Raw genomic sequence first — 25,071 nt, forward strand, 5'->3', positions numbered from 1 at the left:
AGGGGGTAACTGAGGGCGAATGGCAGATATGGTGGAGCGCAATAGTTTTTTTGCAGGTTTATATAGCGCAATCTCAGCCCACGGGCTTTGGAGCACTCTACATGTCCACCAGATTACATTACACAAGATCTGGTTGATATTTCTAAGGCTCGGGCGATGAAGTGATATGCCCAGGATCACAGAATGTTGAGGCTGCGCCGGGACTCAACTCTGTTGCTCATCCAGTTCCAAGGTCGGCAGCTAAGGCCGTTAATGAAGAATCGAGCTGCACAAAAGGCAGTATGAAGGGCACGAGAATGGAGTGTGGGTGATGATCTTCAAGGGGAGGTCGGTGATTGGTTGAATAGAAGGCCGCGTATGATGGAAGTCTCGAAACACAATACCACCTCCTAGGTCAGCAGTTAATAGATGAAACACATCCTCTTCTTGGGACCTGCACACTCAATAAACACAAGGCATTGGCTAGGACGCTAAATCGCACAACTTGGTGTTCAGGAAAGTTTCATTTTGAAAACGGGAGAAATTTGATAAAGATAGTTTCCACAAGACAATGATGTTTTCCAAAGGGTTTGAGGTATGCATGGTCTGTCCAAAGAATTGAAGCGCACACTTCAGAAAGCAAATGCCACACTGTGATGTTCACAATATTTCTGTGAGCTCCTCTGTGCCGAACTAGATCTGTGCGAGCTCTGAAAATCGACTTTTTCGGTTGTAAGGGGAGTGCTCCAACCTGCGAAAGCCTATTTCGCCTGGGCCTCTAAAACCCTGGCATCGCTCCTGGGGGTTTCCACTGGGATCGCTGGTGAGGAACCATATCAATGCAGACTAGCCCACTCCAGTCACTGGAGGTCAGCGCCAAGAGGCCCAGACGGGTGGTGTGCGCTATATAAGTGCTGTTTGTTGTCGTGAACCGTTTCATATGATCGGCGCGGGTGCACCGCGAAGATGGCGCCTCTGAAGTTTGAGGACGGTCTGAATGATAACAAGAATGTGACGTCATCCTAATAAAGACAGGTGGTGTGATCTACGTCTACTGGGATAGCTCGGTGGGTGAGGCGGTAGTTGGCAGAAGTGTGACGCGTTCTGGTGGGGTGCAGAATGTGCGTAAAAAGGCTCTACCCCGGCTGTGTTCGCTGTGAGTGACCTGCGGTGTGGGAGCCGGAGTACGTGCCCGGCAGCCATCTGGATTTCGCATCCTGACAGCTCCAATCTGCCCATAGTAGCAATGGCATCCGTCAGATTAGGCGGTGACACCCCCGGCAGGGTGCGCGCGAGCCGTCCTAATCGCCTGCCTCTGCAGGCCTTGGGGGGGGGGAGGGGGGGGGGAAACTCGGGGAAAGGAGAACTGATAACCAGCTGTCTCAGCTCCGAGGAACCGGGAATGGTGGACGTCGGCCACCCGGAAGCCTTTTTATGGGACGGGGCTCCCATAAAAAGGCATTTTTTTGGGCTCCGAATCCGTGACCACTGAGGCTGAAGACCCATCATGTGGGTTCATTACTAAACTATAGGTTCAACATCAATGAACAAGTTTCTCCTTCGACGTTGGGGGCCTGGCGTCTGTATGTGAATTGTATAATATAGATATTAAAAAATCCCAAATCCAAAGGTGTGACCTACTGGCTGTGCCAAGGCTTGTTTTTTTTCTTCTGCAGTTAGAAACGATGTTATTTGATTTGTATTTTGAAACCGGAAATCGTAGACCAGTACTAAGCAGGGTCAAATGCAAATCACAGTTAAGGGGTCTGCTTTGTGTCGATAGGCTGCCCTGGCTTTGCCTGAGTCCTGAGCTTCATATTCCCTGCAGGTGTGACACGCACAGAAGTTGAGATTTAACAAAAGAAGTAGAAAAAACTGTCAGAACTCGTTTCAGAGGGCCACGGGGCACGCAGAGGGTATTGCCCCCAACCATGGAGATTGAGGCACTTTACCCCGGGTGTCCCTGGGCCTGGCCTACTATGGATTCTGAGCAACTGGGCGAAGTACCCCTTCTGCACTGGACTCTCAGTGGTAAACTCTGTCAAGCAGTCCAAGGCTCCCGCAATGGAGGGGTGTGGGGGGGGGGAGGGGAGGGGATACATTAGTGAACATGGTCTCCCAACTCAAAACGTGTGCAGCAGCAATAAATCACTGTCCAGGTAAATGAAGACTTTTATTAAACAAGAGAAGTATTTTATTTCTATTGCTAACCACACAAAGGAAAAATACAGCATTCATAAACAAGAACACTATTCCATCTGAGGTCGAGGCTCTAGTATTTCAATGCCAATACCCTTTCTAGTTCCCTCCTGTTAGCACTAGTGGTTATTCCCCATTCACTGTTGGCAACATCCAGGAAATGCCTTACCAGCAGTCCGTGTCTCAAGAGTCCACTCTGACTCTTAAATTCAAGTCAAAAGTGTCCTGGCGCGACAGCGCTCTCAGCAGCGAGTTCCCCTGGGGCCAGTAAGAGTGGAGAGTGCAGGGTCCTGGAATGTGACCTTCTGCGGGAGGTCGCAGCAACTCAGGTCTGGATCAGGTGAGTCAGCTGCACGCAGACTCAGCAGCAAGTGCAAGCTCTGTTTCCCTCACAAAAGCGCTCAGAGTTTTCCTGCACTCCTTCTGCGGGGTAAGTGTCTCCATCCTCCTGATTGGGGGTAATGATTCCTACGCTCTGGTCCTCAAACCTGAAATTGAGAGACAATGCTTTCAAGCTGTCCTCACTCGCTTAATGAGGTCGGACCAGTCACAGTCCTTGTTGCTCTCGGAGACCTACGGGCCACCACCGCTCACGGTCTACAGGCTCCGGCTGATCAACACTCCACAAGTATTCCCGACAGACCCTCCTGGTATATGGGGTTAACACACAGCTGCCACACAAGGCTTTAGCTCACACAGCATGGCAGTCTTTATTTAGCATGCAGGGTCACAGCAACGCTGCTGCCCAGGCTTCGGCCCTTACCGCACGGCAGTGTTTACCAAAGCAGTCACTCCTGCCTATGGGGTTGCCGCAGCGTTACCACTCAAGGCTTCAGCCCTTACCACGCAGCAGGCTTTTCCATGGCTATATTCACGGCGGCCTTTTCCTGGCATACGAGGGTCACGACTCAGTCTTGCACATGGGCAAAGATCCGATTGGATCAATAGTCGTTTTCTCACACCTTGCTCAGGAAGTCCACTCGACATGGTTCCCCGCTGGACTTTGCTCCCTCTGACACGCTCCTCTTCCTCACTAGGCACACTGGTCTTGGCAAGCAGGCAGGTACTGGTAGTCCAGGCTCCAGGGTGGGTGGTCTTGATTTCTTGGGTGATGTCCTCTCATTCAGCAGGGAGACTAGCAGTCCTGGGCCTCCAGTCCTGGTCACTCTTGCAGAGCTAACTCCCCTCATTCAGCCTGTCTTTCTGCTTAGCAAATGACAATTTGTGGCCTCTTAACCTCTGCTTCTGTAGTCCTTTTCCAGATGCCAAATGTTATTTAAGGTCTGAGTCTTCACAGATTTATGTAGGGGTTCTGCTCCTTTAGAACTATCTACTCTTCTTTTCCCCCTTCCTCTGGAAGAGCAGTCTGTCACAGTAGGAGTGTCTCCGAAGCTTATAGTCCACCAACTCAGGCCATGAGAGTGACTAGAGGTCCACCTGGATGTCAGACACAGTGATAAGTGTTTCCGAAGTTTGGCCCAGGGCTTCCAGCCATACTCTTTATGATTCCCTATTCAACCCCATCTCCTTCCTGAGATGTGTCCAGGCCACTTCCTTATGACCTCTCATTGAATCAAAGAGACCCCTTGAAGTGTACAGGGTCCCCCCTGCCTAGTGTGTGCCCCACTCAGCTTATAGGAATGTAGCCATCGACAAATCTGGGGGAATATCTGTACCTCCACACCATGTTTCACCATGCATGCCTTTGTCTCCCTTTATGGAACCCAAGGCCCTCCATGTATTATACCATCCACAGTTCGCACATACACCCAGTGCATTTATACAGCATGCACACACTGCACAGTGCTGTATCTTCCCTGTACTGTGCCACTCACAGGCACATATACATATGTATTTGACACATACCCACTGCCCAGCACTGAATCCTTTATCTACTGTACCACTCGTAGGTACACATTCATCCAGCATTTGCATCTAACATGCACGCACTGCACCCTCCATGTATTGCGCCACTCACGGGTACACATACAACCAGCACATGACGTTTTATTTTTTATTTTTTGTAGGGTTTTATATAGCGCGAACTTGACCTGAACCGAATTGGGTATCAGAGCGCTTTACATAGCACCAATTACGTTACATGAGGACACACATTCATTTTTTTTAGGCACGGGGAGATTAAGTGATTTGCCCAGAATCACAGGATGTTTGGCGTCGTTATCGAGACTCGAACCCCGATTCTCAGGTCCGCGGTCGAGCATCCTAGCCTGACTGCACAGCACTAATTCCTTCAGGTACTCTCCCACTAATAGGCACATGCACCTCCAGCACATGCATGCACTATGCACACACTACTCTGTACTGCATTATACCTGTATGGCACCCTTCCCAGGCGCAGGTACACCACTTCTGCGCTGCGCAGCATTCCACACTGACCTGATGTAGGCCAAGGGTGAGTTAAGCACACAGCAGCGGAACCTTTATAAAAGTGAGTCCGCCTGTAGGCCTCACTCAAGTGATGAAGATTAAAAAGGACCTGTTCACTCCTACTGATCACTACGCTGTATTCTTCCACCATCGCGCTCGTGCTGCTTCACTTCTGGCGAAGTTAGCAATCTTCCACCACTTTAAGGGCAGCACTTTGGGCAACCCTCCCAGTCCAACTAGACCGCAATCCATGAGACAGTCATGGTGCACATGCATGATCCATGTTTGCCTCTGATAACAAAAGTCAGCATTAGTGATCCAAACATCAGTACAGTTAGGCACTCAGGGCAGGGGGGCACGTCCGTTAGCATGAAGTGGACCTTTCTGTCCCAAACGTGACTGTAACTGGCTGGGTGGGGATAAGGCAGGGCTGGATGTTGTGATGGAATTGTGGCTTGTCAAAATATATTACAGTTGAGAGGCCTCCTAGTTCATCAGGAGCACAAGTGAAACAGCTTTAAATTGTGCGTATTACCATTGTAAATTAAAGAAGGATGCATGAACGTCAAAAAGACAGTCACCGAACTGTGAAAATAATTGTAATACTACTGCAAGCATAACTCAGAAAAATAAAAGTATTGGAATGCTGTTCCCATTAGCTGTTGTTCACTTCAACCTCTGGACTTGTACATGAAAATCGTTGCTAAATTCATTGTGATTGTGTGCAGATGTTTCTTCTTCTATTTTTTAACCTGCCTCTTTTTCTGCTTTTGTTTCATTTACAGCATGATGGGAAGCCATACTGCCACAAGCCCTGCTATGCTACGCTCTTTGGTCCCAAAGGTACGTAAATTCACAATGCATTATTTTACTAAACCTTTTGAAGCTACACCAGCTGTTTTGTTGTTTAGCTTTTTGATTGTCTTGACCTGAATATCTCTGAATGACTCTACTTTCTTGGCACCCAAATCCAGTTGATGAGTGTCAGTACAACCGATTTAAAAACATGGCACCAAGGTTTAGAGGTCCCCGCAGTATCCCAATCTTTTTAATCCTGGCCCTTTAAAAGTATGACTGTTCTGCAGAGAAGCACAGTAATCCTGTGCTGATAGGTTTATCATCACGCTGTCACGCATCTCATAATGAGGATTGGCCTTTGGACCGAAATGTGCATTGATGGCCATAAGAGCTGTGTCATATGTGAAGAAAGGCCTAATTTAAGTCAGTAAGTTCTATGATTGAGAGACTTCATCACCTGCCAGATGAAGGAATGATGGTTCTTTGATTTCCTAACCCATTGTAGTGTCTGAGAAGTAGACTTCTAAAGGGATCAACTTAGGGCCAGATGTACAACTGTCTTTTGCGGTCGCAAATGGGAAATCGGCTTGTATGCAACAGCAAAAAAGGGTGGTGGTAAGTACAAACGCAATTTTGCAAATCGGTGACTCGCAAAATAGTGTTTGTGAGTCGCTATTAGGAAGGGGCGTGCCAAGGGCGTCCCTTCCTGGAAGCGAGTCAGAGTGGTATGCACCATTATTTTGCAACTGCATTTGCGGTTGCAAAACATTCACAGTTTATCACCTACTTCAAGTAAGTGGTAATCTACCCGCAAATGGGACCTCTTCCCTTTTGAGAATTAGTGCGAAAATATTTTTTAAGAGCAGGCATTGGTCCAGGAATGAAAAGAAACTTTCAATTTTTTAAATTTTAACGCATCCCGTTTTACTTTAAGGCAAACGAGCTGCATTTGAAAAAAATATAGCTTTGTTGAAAAAGCAAATGCAGACATTGGGGCCTGCTGTCGCCAGCAGGCCACCACCCCTGAGAGTGCTGGCCATTCCCAATGGGTCGCAAATTGCGACCTGCCTCATGAATATTAATGAGACATGTCATTTGCGACCCCATTAGGAATCGTAAACAGTGTCTCAGACACTGTGGTACATTCTACTTTTTGAGAGTCGCAAATTGCGAGTAGCAAAATGTCACAATTTGCGACTCGCAAAATGGAAGGGTTGTTCACCTGGCCCATGGAGACTCTACTTCGGGGCTGTGCAGGTCTGTCCTTGTCGGTTCAAAGTGGCTCACCATCAGGATGTTTGACCTGGCTGCACATGGCAGGACACATGTTGGTTTTTTTGGCTGCAGTCGCGATGGTGACGGGATGGTGGTTGCCGGTGTGGAGGAAGATGGCGTTGTCAAAAGAAGAGGAGGTTCGAAAAGGGATTTTCTCACACAAAATTACAACAGCATGGTAATGTTTTGTGGAAGCAAATGTTTGCACAGGTGCAAGTTGTGGACTTTTCAAGGTGGGGTCCGCCTGCAAACTTTGTTGATCCCTACTTGTAAGTTTGTGAGTGTTTTTCAACTCCTTTGCATATAGTTTAGTCTCTTGAAAATTGTCCAAGATTTACTAATCGTTTTTGTGGTAGGAATGGGGAAGGAACACCTCCATAAGAGGTGTACAGAAAGATAACCTCTACCGCGAAAAAAGTTGTTCTACGTACAGAAATGAAATGAAAGATGCACTTACCTATTACATTTTTCAATTTGGAAGTGTTCACCTGTTACATTTTTGAATAAATGTTCACATGTATGAGTACTTGTGGGAAGCTACGGCAATTACAGTTTACTAACAGTGTCCCTGAAGCTGTCTGTGAATTCCTAAAAAATCTGAATTAGCTCCAAAAGTGGGAGTAAACCCTATATAGTATTTTTTGGCTTCTTTGTCAATCAAAAAATAGTTTCTTCCTCACAGCTCTTAAAAAAGGGGGGCTCCACAACATGCTGTAGAGGCTTGGTTTTATGGATAAGTTGCCAATCTCAGGCCCAAGAAAATTGGACTCCAATCCTGGATTTTCCACTTCATCAACAGTTTTGCAATTCTAGACAAATCTCTGCCTCCTTATCCTTTAAGCTATAAACCTGGGCCATCCTCATTGGCATTTGTCTAGTGCACAGCTGTGTCCAAAGGTTTTACAAGCTGGAGCTCAGATCAATGCATTGGTCCAGCATATCCTATATGTAGAGGGTTGGCTGTCATGCGTGAAGGTAAGAGATTAGCTGTTGTTGAGTAGCGGCGAGCACCTAAGCCTGATGGCATCCGGAAGTGGTGAAATGGCAGTGGCTGTGTCCTGCTGGACGGCTGGAGAAGTCCATGCCTGCAGTTGCCCTACATGGGAAGATTAGTGTACTGTGGATGAGGCCAGTGATGTGCGCCATTCATCTAATCAGGTATGTGAGTTAGTCGCCAAAGGTTGTTATAGTGAGAAGCTGTGATCGTACATACGCCATTGATGCATTGTTTGAAATCACGATTGACTGTTCTGTGTACAGTATCTGAAGTGCCCAGAGAGTGGTCTTTCTGGCTGTTAAATACCCTTTGTCCTGCAGGAAGAAGGAGCACATGTTCATCAACAAAATATGGCTCCCTTCGACAGGACCAGGCCTCTGTGGCTCCAGTCTAAGGGAACATGGCTGTGACCTCACTATTGAGGCCACCATCTTGCTTAGATCAGACCTTACCTACTGCCTTGTATTTGTTATGCATCCCTCCTCAGACTTCTCACCTACAGCCTATTCTTGTATGAGAATCACGTAAAATAATATGACCTCTGCCAAGATGTCGATATATACATATAGCATGTTATATTTTATTGGCCTACTCAAATGCCTTGACCGCCTTTATTCTTGACCACGATAATGTCACCAGAGTTCTTCTTTGCTGGTGATACTTTGTTTTGCAAGTAATACATGCAGAGTGGGTTAGAGATATCCTTCGTCAAGTCTTATGTGTACCAGTGAACGCTGCACAAGGAGAGCCCCTATATTGTTTTTCAAGATCTTGTACAACCTTTGTTCTGTAACCTCATTCTCAGGTCACATATAGGGGACCATTTATCAAACCAAGGGGACAGTTGTGGGTCTTCTTCAACCAGTTTAATAAGGCTGCATGTTTCTCTTGTTCCAGGTGTTAATATTGGTGGGGCTGGTTCATACATCTATGAAAGAACTCCCAGTGAAGACCAGCCCATTTCTCCACCTCCCACTGACTTTGTTCCCAAACTACTGGAAGAAAGGAAAAGCAATGCACCACCCAAGGGTCCCAGCAGAGGTAAGTGCACCCAGCATCTATTATGAAAAAAGCATGAAAACATGAGCACCATCTGTCTGTTGTCCAGGAACGAGCAGAGGTGAGCTGCTTCTGTCTAAAGTCAAAGGACCTAGGAAAGAAGAACCCAGTCTGCCAGGTGTCAGTACAGCGCTGCTGTAGTTTTATCTGCGAGTCTGTTGTTCCTCTGGTCAACCACCAGAGAGCAATGCTTGTCTGATGTTGCTGCATCTGATTATGATGCATAATGACATGTTGGCTCGTGCCTCTGGTCCTCCAATATAGTCTATGGGCTAGATCCACTCTATATGAAGACCTGAAATAAAGTATACAGAAATTAAGTGACTTCAATATATATGGATATGTGTGTAGTTTTTCAAGACATAATTGAATCGCAGTGCCTTCAGATACTATGGGGATTTCTGAGTAGGTCCATTTGAAAAATGCAGTTGGATGGACTTAGGGGGCATATTTACAAACATTCCACAGAACGCAGGACAGCAAGCAAAGTTGCTGCACAGTGTTGTGTGAAAGGGAGATAGCTAAAAAATGCACCATGTCTGCTAAGATATGGCACATTTCTGATGTCTTCTAGCGCTGGTGCACTGTATGCTGCCTAGAGCCAACGCAGACACTTTGCATAACGGTCCAAGGGCGTTTGTGTTACAGGCAGAATTGTTTTTGTGCAGGAAGGTAGATTCCTGCACAAAAACAATCCTTAGAAGCACTCTCCTCTGTCTATGTATGCTGCGCAATACCATGCAAAGTGGTTTTGCGTGGCTTAGAAAATGGCAAAACGTATTTTGCATAGGGCTGTGCCATAAAAGGAATGCAAAGCTGATGCAAAACCATAGTAAATCTGGGTCCTGGTGTTTTATACTTCGATATGAACTTGCCACACTTGCCATGTGCTACATTATATGCTACAGAATTTGAAAATTTTACCAAATTGTTTTTTTCTAGCAAACCGATCAAAAGTTGTTAAAACTGCTGCACACATGGTGTAGTGCTGTGTCAGACACTTTACGAGAGTTGCTTGACCAGCCTCAGCCATTGATCACTGTAGGTAATCACTTAGGGCCTGATGTACTAAAACTAGTCACAAAAAACTGGTCCCTATTTGCGACCAGTATTTTCGAGACCAGGAAACATTTTTATGAATGGACCAATGTACTAATAGTTCATTTTGTGAAATTGCCATGAATATTAATGAGGTGGGTCGCAACTTGCCACTCACTCCCATAGTGGTCATTACATGACTTGTGGCCTGCTAGGGTCAACAGATCATTTCTGTGATCTCCTTTAAATAAAGAAAACTTTTTTTAGTAGCAGCTTTCTTTAAACTAACGAGTGCTGCGTTTAAAAAAAACAAGGTTTACTGTTTTAAAAAAGTTTGTTTTACACGCCCTTTCCAAATGTCCATTTGCTATGGAATCGCAAAATACTTTTAGGATTCAGTAAAAATGTACTGACTCCTAAAATGCTATTAGTACATAAAAAAAACCTTTGGCAGTTGCAAATTGGGATTAAACCTTATAGTACATCTGACCTTTAAACATAAGGCAATTTTGCTCCATACAATAAACACTCTTATTCATGGGCTAGGAGGTAGTGCTTTTTTTCTGCAGCAGGAAACAAACACTTTACATTCTTAAGTGTAATGCAAATAATCTACATCGAATGAGTCTTTCTTCTCATGCTTTTGTATTTCTCTGTTTCCACAGATTCATGTTTGCATTGCATGCACTGTTCTCAAAGCTGCAGTTATTTGAACAGAGTTTATAGACTTTAGAAGAATCACAAATATGTTGCACCTCATTTTAGTGCTCCATGTTTTGAAACCTAGAGTACATCTTAGTGAGACATGTACATAGTAAATCTAAAATATACTAAACTGTTCTGCAGAGCTGTCTTAATCAAAAGAAGTGCAGTGTTATTGCAGCATACTTGGCCTTTTCTTGTCACATAATTTAGTGGAGGCTGATGCATAATTTGCTCCTCAGCGGCTGCATCATTTTAGTAATCCTACCTATCAATTATCACTTGTGCAAGGAATTATATTTGTGGTTAAACAAAAGGGATGCTGTTTTGGAAGCATTGTGGATTGACAGATGCACACTGCAGATGTTGACCCCTCATTACCACCACATGCAGAAAATGCATTTTAGGGACCATGTTTGCTCCACTGTTTAGACATAAACTGTAGCTCTTGGCATTGACGTCATAAAACAGCAGCACAGGAAGTCCCAGGTTTTGTTTTTTGGGATACATTGGGAGCGGAGAGTGTTTGTTCCCCGCTGAGTGTTTCCACTGTATTCAATTTAGGCCATTCCAGATGTTAACACTTATCAACCATATCAGAGAGGCTGCCAGTTCCCACTCACAGAACTGCTGGAAGGGATGAGCAGATCACACCCGGCTGCTTCCTGCATCTGGAAAAAAGATTAGTGACTTTGGCGGTGAAGATAAGCCTTGATAAATGTGTGTGAAACTGATGTGTCGCTTGAGGGAGTAAACACAGTAATGCCAGTGGATTAGGCCATTGGGTGTGAGGTGCACAATCACCAGGCAGGGTTCAGCTCTTTAGCTAAGAGCTTTAGAAACAGGTTAGTCGTGAATGTGGGGTGATGCCTTTGAGCCCCTCGCTTGATGACAGAGAGGGATACTCACTATCAATGATTCCCTTTTAGAATAATTGTATGTACATTTATCTTACATGGTTAGGCTGGAAATCTGGCATGGCTCTGGTCTCAAAGGACCAATGCTATGTTTAGGTATATAGATGTGTAGAGCACACTAAGACCCAGGAGTATGACCTGGCACTGAGCAGGTGTGAGCCTAACAAAACCTAGGGCCTACTCAAAAAGCAGTGTCTCCTGCTTCGTAGAATTCAAAAAGAGAGGAGGAGACTCATATGCGTAGTTACAGGTAATTCCACACTTTAGGAGTGATGTAGGAGAAGCCTCGACCGCCGGATGCGGTTTTCCTCTAGTGAGTTTTTTGCTGATCTCTGCATAGATGGTTATCTTGTAGGCCAACTTGCTTGTGACAAGGGCGTGTGTGATGGTTTTCTGTGTGTTGATTCGGAGTTTTACAAAAATCTTCCTCAGCATCTTCAGGGTATGGAATCATGAGGTGGTGACAGCATTGGCTTGGTTGGTCCTGTTGAGTGTGCTGTCGATGACGACTCCGAGGTTCTTGGCATGGTTGTTGGGGATAGGTGTCAGTCCTGGCTCTGTTGGCCACCAGATGGAGCCCCACGGTAAAGTGCTCGTCCCAAAGAGCACTATTTTGGACTTGTCGGTGTTCAGCTTTAGACAGTTGATCTTCATCCAGTGGGTGATTTCAGTCACATGGGCATTGAACTTGATCTGGGCACAGGATGTTGTACACCCTTGCATCAGACTATGCCAAAAATCGAGATGCAACACTTAAGAGGCACATCCCTCAGAATCAGTTTTAAGTCATTTGGAAAGTGATACACATCTGCCAAGTGTTACCTGCACTCCCACTATCCCCGATCTGCGACCAATGATTTTCACAGGAGATATCTTCTTATCAAAGAGACTTGGCACCAAAACCTTCAGGGGTTGTCATTCAAATCCGAGATCTTTCAGGGTTTATTGCTGATTCATTTGCGGTGCTTGCAGCAGTTTCGCTCAACAGCCAACAGTGACCTTAACTCTGTGATGGATATCACCCTTGTTCCTCAGTAGCTTTACCAGCCTCATCTAATTAAAAACATAAATAAGACATGCATACAAATATTTATAAATACATAGAGGCTTTGGGTCAGCCCTCCTGACTCATTGGTGTTTTCATCTGCAATTCACATTTTCCTGGTGCCCCCTACAACATGGAGCAGTGTGTCAATCCACTTCAGCTAGTGGCTCTTTTGCACTATGAGTGAAGTGAACACATTTTGATTATTTGCCTGTGAATATCCTCTTAAAAAGTGCACTTTATTTGCAGTGAGGTGGGGCGAGCAATTGTTTACTTTGCTGCTGCTTTATTATTTCTATTGTTTACTCTTCTTTTTTTTCTTAGTCATCTTTGTGTGTTTAAACTATGTCGTCAGGTTACAGTAATTCAAAGCTAATAGTACATTGTCCTTGAGGTAGTGAGAATCAGACTGTCCTGTAATGTTAATTAAACTAAAAAGAGTTTCATACTTGTTCTAAGAACATCTAATGGCTAGGAAGCTCCTGTACTCTTCTAATGAAATTATATGCAAAGGCTCATTTTTTCAAAATATATTTTATTGCATGTAGTCAGCTGCTATGTATAAGAGAGGAGATGGTTTCTTTTTTCCTTCTGTTTTAGTTTTGTAGCATATGGTTGCATTGAAAAAATAATAACAAGAAATAACCATGGCACAGCATTGCCAGACTTATTGGCTTTGCTAATGCTTGTTAATTCCTGTATTCCTTAAGGACTTTCTTTTTGTTAAAGATTAGGACATTTTAGTTGTATACATTTTTAAGGAGAACGAAGGTCTGGCCCCATAATGAGTTGTGCAGATTTGTTCATGGGAATAAACTAAATATCCCTAGTGATCCATGAAAGCGTGCCCATGTGAATGATGAAACGACCTCCACAAGACGCGAGAAGTCGTCTTCCCTAGCCTTTGGCTTGAGAGGGCAGGTGACAGCGCCAGCACTGTGCTTTTAGCATGGAGAGCTGGTTCTGGGAGCCAGGTTTACCAGGGCTCTAATAAAGGGGAGAGGATGTAGCCTTGCGGTTAGAGCGGTCAACCTCGAAGCTAGGAAACCAGGTTCGAGTCTCAGCAACGACGCTCAACATCCTGTGATTCTGGGCAAATCACTCAATCTCCCTGTGCATGAATGTGTCCATCTATAATGAAACTGGTGCTCATGTAAGGCGCTTTGATACCCGAAGTCTCGGGTCTAGTTCGCGCTCTAAAAAAATTGAAAATAATAATAAAAAGCATAAAAGAGATTACGAAAAGAGCACAAGGTCTTCTCCTGTGCATGGAATGCGATTGAACTGATACTGTTGGGTTTCTGTGTACTTATCGCCCTGAAGCCTTTGGGCATGTGAGCACTTTATAAGATATTTTTCATTTCATCTCACTGAGGCATATTCAAGCTGGTGGTAAGTGCCTTGGCAAAGATCAAGGCAAGAGCAGTTAGGGGTGTGCTTCTTCTGAAGTTGAGTGATTACATAGGCTCAAATTCTATTTGGACCCTTTGTAGTACTTTCCAACATGTCTTAAGGGCCCTCTAAGGACTATATCACAGGAAACTAAAGGGAGGTGGGCATAGATGTACATAAGATTGCTGAAGGTGTACATATCTTTGTGGAGGACAGTCTCTTGTCCAAAGGGAGCACCTCCACGGAGGTGCTAATGGTCAAATAACTGAAAAAATACATTACGAATGTATAGTAAAACGCACAGGGAGGATGGCACAGCTTTTGCAACCATGCAAAGATCCTTTTAGCCACAGAAGGGAGTGTTGACACAGAAGGGAGTGTTGATGCTAGTACAGAAAGGACATCCAGGTACAGGGGAGTCTCCTCCACGTGGGTGTTGGAGCGTCGCCCACTGCTTTCTCGCAGTGCGAGAAGCAGAAACATAAAATGGTAATAAGTTTCAGTTATTACCATTTTATGTTTAGTTGCGGGCGGGCGGGTGGGCAGGGTTGATCTGAAAGTAGAGCAGCGGAGGAGTGGTGCCTGCCCACTCCTGAATGCGCAAAGACTGTTTGGTCGGCCCCCTGGGGCCGCCCAAACCAGTCATGCACAATCTGCCCTTCTCCACGCAGGCTGCAATGCAGCCTACATGGAGAAAATGGCGTCCCCATAAGCTCCTGGCTGGACGGCATCCAGACCAATCACAACACTGCTTGCAGCATTGTGATTGGCTTAGGGGAAGGAGAGAGCCTGGCTGACTGCTTCTCCTTCCTGTTCTTCTGCTTCCTGTTCCTAGAGAGCAGAGACGACACGTGACCCGCCGTGACCTCTACTCCCCACGCTTCCGCCCCGCCTCCCCTCCCGCGAGTCATGCCGTCCGCGACTGCCCAGCCAACCGAAGAAGACATCGGAGATTTGTCCCGGCTTCGCACATGACCCAACTAACACAGATCCTTTAATCTGTTGATAACACCCACGCCTGCCGGGGTGGTTTTGCTCTACTCATACGGGATCCTGAACATACCCCACCGCTCCCTCCAATTTCCTTCGGCCCCCTGTGGCCTTCGAACTATTTGTTGCGTCAAAAAAACAAGCATTGGCATAGCCAATAGGTCTCGCCTTTTGGACCTTATGTCATGCACCTTTAAAGTAATTTCTGCTCAAGCACTGTTTAACAACTTGTCTTTCCAACAGCACGGGGAAAGAAAGGCATAGAGAAGCCTTTAGCAAAAACAACACAATTTTAAAATATCCAATGTCATGGAATGTTATTCATAAATGTAAGCTTTGGCAATAAAAATAAACATGTTATAATTATGAATTTGATGTTTGCCCTCGTGGGCTGTTGGACACTCATTACGTATAAAAAGTGAAGGGATTACTATGTCTTGTTTACAATGTTAATTACCATGGAGAGGGTAGAGTTAATTGTGGACCGAAACAGCAGGCCCAAGGCATCAGATCAATGAAGGGGTGTGAGGAGGATGAGGAGCAACAAAATCGTAACACGTGAAATGGAAGGAGGAAGTTTGTTATGAACCATCGGAACATGGGTGGGTGATGGAGAGAGAGGGGCAAGCAAGAAGAACGGAAGGTGAGAAGGAGCATTTAAATAAACAAAAAAAGTTCAACTAAAAAAATGATCAACTCCATAAATGCATGTGTTGTCATTGCTTGCACGAAGTTGAGAGCATGCGTGACTCACACAATAATGAATGTTCTGCCTTTCCCAAGATACAACAGAAGTTTTTTTTCCAAGGTCTGTTGTTGGCACAGCAAAGTAATTTGTGCCGTAGCACTGATTAACAACTCGCCTTTACAACGCAACGCAGGAAGGAAGACAAAACTAGAGGTAAAATACACAGCATACCACCCCTCCTGCTGAGCCTGTGCCATTTTCATGCACTCTCAGGGCCATATGCACAGAGAGGCTGCATGCAGCGCTATGTTTTTGTTATAAGCTGCAAGCGGGTGTGACTCTGTACTGCAGTGAACATACTATCAGTCTTGTGCACAGAGCGCCTACTTCACCCATTGAGGCGCGGGCTCCATGCTTAATTAATATTAATAATGGCATGAATCGTCTGTGCGCCTCAGTGCACACAGCAGCAAGCGCTGTAACTTCCGTCTGCAAAGGACAGCAGCACTCCACCTCTGTGGTAAAGTTTCTCCATTTAATATGGTAGGCGAGGAACAATTAGTTAAGTAAGGTTAGGGGAATTTGTGCCTTGCACTCTCCCCGTGCCTAAAAATGAATCCGCCGTCTGTACTGCTACGAGTGCTCGCAGAACGCTAGGCAAATCGCTCACTCTTCCTGTGCCTAAAAATGAATGCCTCCTTCTGTAATGCAACCAGAGCACCTCACTCCATACGAACCAGTGCTTACAAAAAAGCTAAGCAAATTGCTCACTCTCCCCAAGTGTGACAGATGTATGATGAGGTCTCTACAGTGGTAGACACTGCGTAATGAGGAGTTCAAAAAGCTTTGCATGTGACGGCAAGTGGTCCACGAAGACAGATGAAATGTATGAGAGGTGCCGATGATGGCAGATGTGGTCTAATAATGGTCGGTCCATGGTGGCAGGGTGGACTGTACTGGCTTGGGATGCGTAGCGGAAGGGAGTGGGGTGTACAGTGGTGCAGTACAGTTAGGTGGGGGTAATCTGCAATTACCAACCCACCTTGGTACCATCTCAGCCCCACACCTTGGGTGACCACCAAACTCACTCCATGTTCATCACGTACCCTGTGTTTCTGGTGCGGGCCTTTTACTTCCAATTAATTGCAACACAAAGTATTGATGTTGAAAAATCAGTGGAATTAAAACCAAGCCTACAACACCCAGAATGCATCAAGGAGTCACTGGAAAGCCCAGTCCGGGGAAAACAGCATTAATGAGTACATGAAGCGAGACAACCACCCTAAACAACGCACCCAGCTCCTCAGGAGCTGCCCTTTAAAGGCACTGCATGTAATCATTTCCAGCTGCTGGAGACATTTCTACTCCCACGGGTAACGTTGTCGCTGTTCATATAACCCCACTGAAAGTCCCACCCCTTGCCTCACAACACACAGGCCGCCCCTCTCCAAACCATAGACACCAGGGACTCTCCTTTTATCTCTGCTAATAGGAGGAGCTCGAGCCAGGGGTGTCCAAGCACCCTTGTGCTTAGGGTTTTTGGGCGCTGCAATCACTGGTTACTATTCGAGGTGTAAAAAATCAGCACATCTCAGCCCACAGTATGAAAACAGCGCCAGCTGCTGTAATGTATGGCAATGGTGGGGACGTTAGGGGGCAGCCTAGGACATGATGCGCGGTCTTGAGTTCTTTATAGGGCCCAATCGCGCGCGGTAATGGGGTGAGGGGTTCCTGGGTAAATAGAAGCCTCCATGGTGGGCATTAAGGTTGGAAGTGATGCGTGAACGGGTGCTAAAGGAAGCGGGGCTAGCATGCAGGCAGTGAGGAACGGGGTGGATCCCTTGGTGGTGGGGGGCAGTGGGGGGAGTCTTTGTTCAGATAAAGGTTAATGATGATAATGGAGGCTCTGGGCAGGGGGTCTGACATACCTTGCTAAGGCAATTGCAGCCCCATCAAGACCCGCCGATCCACCCGGCCTGTCGGATACGACTCTTTGTGAAATCCGAGACCCGTTCGGTGCAATCCACTGGTTTCCCCGGGAGATGCAATGGTGCGAGAGGGTCCAAGGGTACGGAAAGATCCAGCGGTTCGGGGAGCCTGGAGGGTCCACGGGGGTCGACACCCGGGGCCTAAACCGAGAACCTTGGGACTGAACCGATGCGCCGGGCCCCGGTATTAGCACCATAACCGGGGGCGAAGCGCTGGGCGAGCGAGAGCACAAAGGAGGCAAAAAAACACAAGTTTCCAATCTGAGAAAAAACAGAGAGTGGAGAAAAGAGGGGAAGGAGGAAGGGGGGTTGGAGGAGGCGAGGACATCGATAGGAGGAGGCAGCAGGGGAAGGGGGAAGAGGAGGGGGCGAGAGAGAAAAACCGAGAGGAAAATGGACATGTAAAGAAGGCGACTGGGGTGGGGTTTCCAAAGGGGTGGTGGAGATAAAGGGGAGGAGAGAAAGGAAGAGTCGAATGACAATGGGAAGGAGAAGTGAAGGGGAAAAATCGGCTGAGCGGACAGACGTGTCACTACGTTTTGAATCTCACGGTGGGGAAAGGGGGCGCAGCTTCGAGGCTCAGTCCATGTATGGCGTTTACCTTGTGGGAGCGAGCGGGATAATTGCAAACCGATGGCGCCGCTGCTTGCTCCCGCAAGGTAAATGCTGTACATGCATGAGTACTAATAGGAAACAGTGCAAAACATGCACGAGTTTCAACAAAAGCCCCGAGTGATTCCAAGAGTTCACTCCAAGGTAGCGCTTGCGAGCTGCGTAGGCGAGACCTAAAAATCTGAAAACGATTGCTGGTGCATGTGAAGGTGCTGTGACATCAAGACACCCGAACTTGCCGTAGTGGTTATTTTGGAATGTGTGTTCGATACGAAAACACCATGGGCACTGCGGTGTGCACGTATTGTGATGTCTCAACCCAATCGCAGGCACTGATGGCCATCCTGGCACGGTGAGTTCTCAGAGAAAACAATTTTCACTATACTCATCCCTGTGTGTTTATCCGTCACCATGCACCAGCAGTAAGGTTGCAATTTGTATTGTTTATAATTTACCGTTTGAAGATTTCCCATAGCTATTTTTCATCTGTAAATTCCATTCCCAAAAGTGAAGCGCGGGAACGCAAAAATAAAGAACCAAATTACCCAACAACGGAGCACAGCTGCTGGCACTTGGAAAAAAAGTAGAAAAAAATAATAAGCCAAGAGAGGGGGAGGAGTGGAGAGGAGGAGCGGTCCATCAGGCGTGTGCAGCTGCAAGGCCCTCACAATGAAAAACAAAATCGAGAAGGAAAAATGTGGGTTGGAGAGCATCAGAGAGAAGCATGAAGCCTGGCAGCTGTGTACAGATGCCAGGCCATCATTAATAAGTAAAACAAATTAAAGATGATAAATAAACATAACGGGCATAGAAAAAAGAATTTGGAGGGAACAAAGGAGAGGAGAAAAGACTTGCTCGTATATGGAATATTATGTAGAAAATGAAAAAGTAGCTTCCTGATGCCAGCAGTGGAAGAATACAAATCAACCAATCAAAAGGATGCTAAAGAAGTAATACTCCAGGGGCGGGACAAAACAAGAATAGGGAGGAAAGCTTTTGATTAGGAGCATGGAAGTGAGATGGATAGTGAAGCCCCCAATCGTGAGCATGGGGCTCACCCTACCCCATTATTTGTTTTATTTTGTGACTGTGAAGAATACCTTATGCTCCAGACCAGTGCTGTCTACTTATCGACCATTGCACAACACATATTCACGTTGCGCTCGCTTGTCCATTACCAGTTTATTGCAGCGGTTTCTCCCGGGTCTAGACCAGACACGCTGAACCGTTGTGACATGTAAACACGTTATTTTGCCTTTTGTGCGCCGTCCAGTTCTCATTCTAAAGGTCTTGGCGCCCCCTTGTGGCTGCAAAGATAAAGACGTCTAATCTACTATAATTAATTGTAGTCCTACTTCCATCACCTTTTAAAACCTATCACTTTCCCTTCACTAATTAATAAAGAGAGCATAAAAGACGGAGAGGGGGAAAGAACGACCTAGAGGGCCATTTCCGAGCTTCATCTGGTGTGAAATGAACCTGATTGGCTGTGCTTTTTATGATGTGACGCAGGATAACACAACTACTTTATACTGCAGTTATGGCCAGCTGGGCCTGGCACATTCGAATGATGGTCTTGGATAGGCAAATGGGTGCTGGGTGGGTGCAAGCATGCAGGACGAGTGACGACTATAAATAAAAAGAAATATCCAACTACCTTGCTTGCTGCACAACATCCTCCTTGCTCAGGTCCGTCTTCTACTTCTTTCTCCTCCAGGCTCCTCGGGTTCCAGCCAATTCTCCTAATCAATCCTGGCACTGTTTACGTGCTGTTAACCAACATCAGAAAAGTGCCAGAATTGGAGGGAGAGGCCTCTCTCAGTGCTCTCAATAGCGCTGGAGGCCTGTACTTTCTCTAACTGGGTTAGAAAGGTGTCAATGCGCATGTCTGCCTGGCCGTCGCAAGACACCTAGCCAGATAGACATGTGCACTTTAAACCTGTCTAGTAATTACAAGCATCCCTAATGGAACAGTGTACTATGATTTCATACAAGCCAGTGTTTGTAAAGTCCCATCCATTCCTCAAACCCTCAGTCTTGTACCAGTACACTAGCGCACTCTCCAACTGCACCAGCTTCTGCAGCTGTTCACAAGTAACCATCACCACTCCTGGCAACACCAACAAAAGTTGCTCAAAGACACTGGCTTGGCCGCGCTCTGCTGTATGACATTTCTCTGGTTCATCGCCAAACCTCTCTACAGCCCATGTGTTGAATGCAGACATATGGTTGGTTAATCACACTCATTCAGCGTGCTACCGTTTTTCACAGGTGTGCGTTTCTAGAGGGCTTGGCTTCAGTAGCCTTTACTTTTTCTCCCATTGCATTATAGCCTTTGAGATTATTATGCAGTCCAAAAACTATATGTGAAACCTTTTCTACCTCCTTCCTAGATTTATATTGCCACCAAAGACCTTTTTTATGTAGGATAGGTGGCAAGTTAGCCACCCATTGTATGGCTGTGGTTACCTTTTGCACTGGCCCAGCTCATGAGCAAGCGTCACTCAGTCACTTGACTGGCCAATGGGACTGTGTCACTTGACTGGCCAATGGGACCTGTACAGTTGACCTCATCCCTCCGCTCTTTGTCTGCTCTAGCCGCCACTACCCTGAGGCAGTCCACTCAAGAGTTTTTTTAATTACATTTTTTTAAATTTGCATTTCAACAATAGGAAGACAGTCATGATCATGAACAAATCATATCATCAGAGGGGGCACTGGCACATGAGGTAGCCGCATAGATCCACACAGGTTTTATGAACTTGGTTTAAGTGCCATTCTGCATATCCACACAAGGGTTGCTGCCTCACCTAGGGGGTGCTTTCTTTTGGCAGCCTGTGTGTCTGGCTGAGAAAATATAGATTTCGAGGGCGGGTCGAAAGCCATCCTCTTGCATCTGTAATGTACTTAGTTTGACTGCCTCTAGTGTCCAACACCCTGAAGCTGTCTCTGCTGCCAGACCCAGACCTGGGACTTTTTAATCAGTTCATACTGTGTCTCAGTGAGTTTTTGCAATACCCTAAAATAGTTTTTTTTTTTCTGGTTCCTGTATACATGTTTTGGGTCCTACAGCTTCAATAATCTACCATTTTGTACCTGTTGTGTTATTTTAATGACATACTGTTTATATGAGATTAATGTAATTGTAATTGCATTTATATAGTGCTTACTATCCCTGATAAGGCGTCAAAGTGCTTTTTTGGTGAGTAGCTAGCTACTCCAGAACTATTATTATGTAATAGTAAGTAACTGCTGGACTATATGCACAAAACATTTATTAGAGATTTTGAGTTCTTTTTTTTATCAAAGATATGTATCAAGGACTTAAATATAATCAAAAGCTCTAACTGTTTTAATAGTGCCTGGCCTGCTCTGGAATCGACCAACTGTTGACGTCACTGCTCCTGGATTAATTTGTAGGCGCTCTGCCACCAGATGATATACAGCAGTATTTGCATACATTCAAACATTAGAGTCAAACACAGAGATGTTTTGAGCTAGATACATGGACATTTTCAAATGCCCCTTTAAAATGTTTTAAGGAAACTGAGTTTTGAAAATAGCAGCAGCGGCCACTCCATTAAAGCAGAGGATCGCCACCCCCCTGCCACCACCAGCAAATTAAAATGTTAATAAAATGGTTTTTATCCCGTTTTATGATCATTTTATTTTAATTCCTTGGACCCACCCCCAGTACTCTGATGAGTCATGGGGGCGGGTCCAGAGGAGGACACTGCTGGTGAGGGAGTGGTGGGCACTCCCTTCACTGCACATGAGGTGTTTGGCCAGCCGTCTCAGGCCGGCCAAACTCCTCATTTGCAGTGAAGCTCTCTCCAGCCCCAACTGCACTGCTGGGCCTTGAGAGAGAAAGCGCAGGCTCCCATTCTGACTGGGAGCGCAAGTTGCCGACACTCAGTCCAATCCTGTAGCGGCTCTCATGCGAGAGCAGCTTCCTTATTGGCCGCAGGGCAGGCAGGGAGCCTGTGCCCAGGGCCAGAAGCAGGAAGAGTGCGATGTGGTAGGAGACGGCGGTGGCGTTAAGGTAAGTTTATTTATTTTTTGTGCCCGAACCCTCCCCATTTCCCTCCTCCTTCCTCCTGCATGCCCTCCACCCCCACGCCCCCCCACTTTGGGAGGGGCCAAGCCGCTACTGTAAAAATAATTTAAAATGGCCCAGGAAGAGACTCCGATGGAGATTGTGCCTCAAAAAACGAGTGTTGAGGCGATGTACATTCGTATCAGGGGTTGTGGTTTATGTTTGAACACTTGTTTACACTCGCAGAATGAGGTGAATCAGGGCATGGAGGGTGGCTGAATCTTCTCTCTTTGTTTTCTAGCTTCTTCTGTGACCACTTTCACCGGAGAGCCCAACATGTGTCCACGCTGTGCCAAGAAGGTGTATTTCGGTAAGGCTTGCCTCATATTTCATCTCGTCTTCACGTAGGCTAAGGATTGATGGTAGGGAAGTTGCAAAGCTGTCATTCGCAAATTTTATTTTCAAAACCTTCATGAGAATTCTGTTAGGAAACTGAAAAAAATCTTTCTGGACAGCAATTCTGCAATAGTGGTTTTTGAAGGATGTAAGCCAAGTAAATGCACACTTTTATTGGGATAATCTTGTTGCAAATAACATTTTATTGTGAGAAAATGAGTCCACAAAACCGTTGATGGGAGGAATTTATAACAGGAAACAAAGTGTTGCAAAGGTGACAAACATTGCACATTCATTAATTTGTGAACGTGGTTGCTTTTGCAATACAACAAATAATTTTCAGCACTCAAAAAGAAAAATATTAGCTTCTAGTCAACTTGAAGTCTAAAACATGTTTATTATACACAAATAAACAAGCAGCGATATCACAGCCCAGCCATCCAGAGATTTGTCTGACCAAGCATTTGACCATCTAAGGCTGACCCCTCACCAAATTTCCCCAACTTTTTCACTCACATAGTAGGGTGCATGTGACAGAAATGGAAACTTTTAGTTAATGGTACTAACAGGTGCATGGTTTTCATATTAGGAAACAGAAACGTACTGAAGAGATGCAACAGTGGACATCTCAGACAGTGAGTGAGTTAGCTTAATTGAGAGCTGTGTCAAAAGCAAAAAAATACTGGGCACATCAGAGTTGAGAGAACTCAAACGTATGGCATGCAAAACGACTGCAGGTTAATCAAAGTGACAGTCATTAATATGGTATTAAATCTTTATAAGACAACAAAATGAGTTCCTCAGCACCCTTATATACACCTGCAGGATAGTGTACAATCTCCTGTAAGGGATGAGCTCCTAATTTGTTTGAAAGGAGTGGTCTGACCAGGCTTGGCATGAAGATAATACCGACTGCTGATGTTCACAAACTATGAAGCCTGCATTTTCTTTGCTATAATATCTAAATTTGCTCCATATGTCAGTAGTTGGTCCAGTTCTGTATTCCCATCTTTTCTGGTGTTTCTAATTTTGATGTTCTGTTTACAAACCCAGGTCTACAAGTGCCATGGCAGAAAGACAAACACATAATTAGCTATGCTGACCTGGGGCAATTTGGGATCTTTGGACGTTTGTAACCATATCTCCAGCATCGGATCTTTCTTAGATTCACATAGCTGAATTATTCTCCTTAATCAGACTCAGTAATATATTAATTGTTACTTCTTTACCTGGATTGAATCTTTCATAGATTCACATTTGGATTATTGCCCATCATTGGATTTCTGGGCTGGCAATGTGGAATAATTCTAGCACGCCAATCTATCAAAGATGCCAAAGTTGGAGAATCGTGGATACAGTTAACTTGTTTCTTGCGTCAGTCAGTGTCTAAATCCAATGGCACATTCCACAGCACAAGAGCCATATTGTAAATCAGAAAATTGAGACACATTTACTGTTATACTGTTGTCAGGTTGAATGTGTCAGACCAGTTCCCAGTAGAATATGTGTCAAATTACGTAAGAAATCTGCATGAAAATTGGTCCAAAACATTATTGATCATGGAGTGGTAACTGGCATCTGAAAACACTGAGGCCCACACCTTCCAATGAGCCAGGATGAGGCCAGCTGTTGTAGGAATGTGGGGAGCTGGAATCTAGAGCTGACTTAACCCCATGCTGGAATAATGGAGGAAGCCAGATTCAAAGTCTCTCGGTCCCAACAAGTTCTGTACGCCTCTGCCACTGGAAGACACTCTAATATTGCTTCGCAATCAAAATGAAATCCGCAGAACAAGAAGAAATCAGGCAGCTACGACCTGAACCAGGCTCTGCGGTCCTCACTGAGTTACTTAGGTGTGGGCTATGCCTGTCTTGTGTACATTCCTTGTACACTGGCCCAACTCGGGGCACTGTTTCAGTGGACCGACCTTTCTCCGGTTTCACTGGGCTTTCCCCCGCTGACAAAGTCAAAATGCTAACTTGTTCGGCCATCACACTTGAACACGCCGCCCGTAATCGCAGCATCCAGCGTTGCTATATACATTTTTATTGATCTTCATTTTTAATTGTGTTTCCTTTTCTGAAGCTGAGAAGGTGACTTCCCTGGGCAAAGACTGGCATCGCCCCTGTCTACGTTGTGAACGCTGTTCGAAGACCCTGACCCCAGGAGGGCATGCCGAGGTAAGAACACACCAAAACAAAGCTTCTATGTGGACTCTACGCTCTAGTCTCAGAGGTGGTCCTAGCTGAACAGAACATTCCCAGTCTGTGATTTTACCTCTCAACGAAGGTGGGACGAGGCCATTATATTTCACACCAAATCCTGTTTGTTAATGAAGTCCAGTTTGTTTCAATGTGTGATCTTCACCTCTCCAAACACATAACTGAAATGGCTGGAGAAATATATAACATCAATAATAAGGTATTGTTTTACATAGTTTGAACACTTGGAAGAAGGTTCAAAGACTCTTTAAGGTGACTACTGTATATGTGTACATATATATGTGGTATTTGTATAGCACAAATCTGCATACAGAGTATAGCCAGAATGTGAACCAGATATTAGCAAGCGA

At 45.5% G+C, this 25,071-nt stretch overlaps 1 protein-coding gene across 1 annotated transcript in view; it reads left to right on the plus strand.

Annotated features, from left to right (window-relative positions):
• CRIP2 (cysteine rich protein 2) overlaps positions 1-25,071 on the plus strand; it is a 295,696-nt gene that overhangs the window by 213,667 nt on the left and 56,958 nt on the right. The window contains exons 3-6 of the mRNA XM_078659569.1: positions 5,352-5,409; positions 8,534-8,677; positions 22,405-22,473; positions 24,585-24,679. Coding sequence (XP_078515695.1) covers positions 5,352-5,409; positions 8,534-8,677; positions 22,405-22,473; positions 24,585-24,679 — 366 coding nt within the window. The remainder of the gene's footprint in view (positions 1-5,351; positions 5,410-8,533; positions 8,678-22,404; positions 22,474-24,584; positions 24,680-25,071) is intronic.

Source organism: Lissotriton helveticus, chromosome 9 (genome assembly GCF_964261635.1).
Source record: "Lissotriton helveticus chromosome 9, aLisHel1.1, whole genome shotgun sequence".
In the NCBI taxonomy this organism is placed as follows: Eukaryota; Metazoa; Chordata; class Amphibia; order Caudata; family Salamandridae; genus Lissotriton; species Lissotriton helveticus.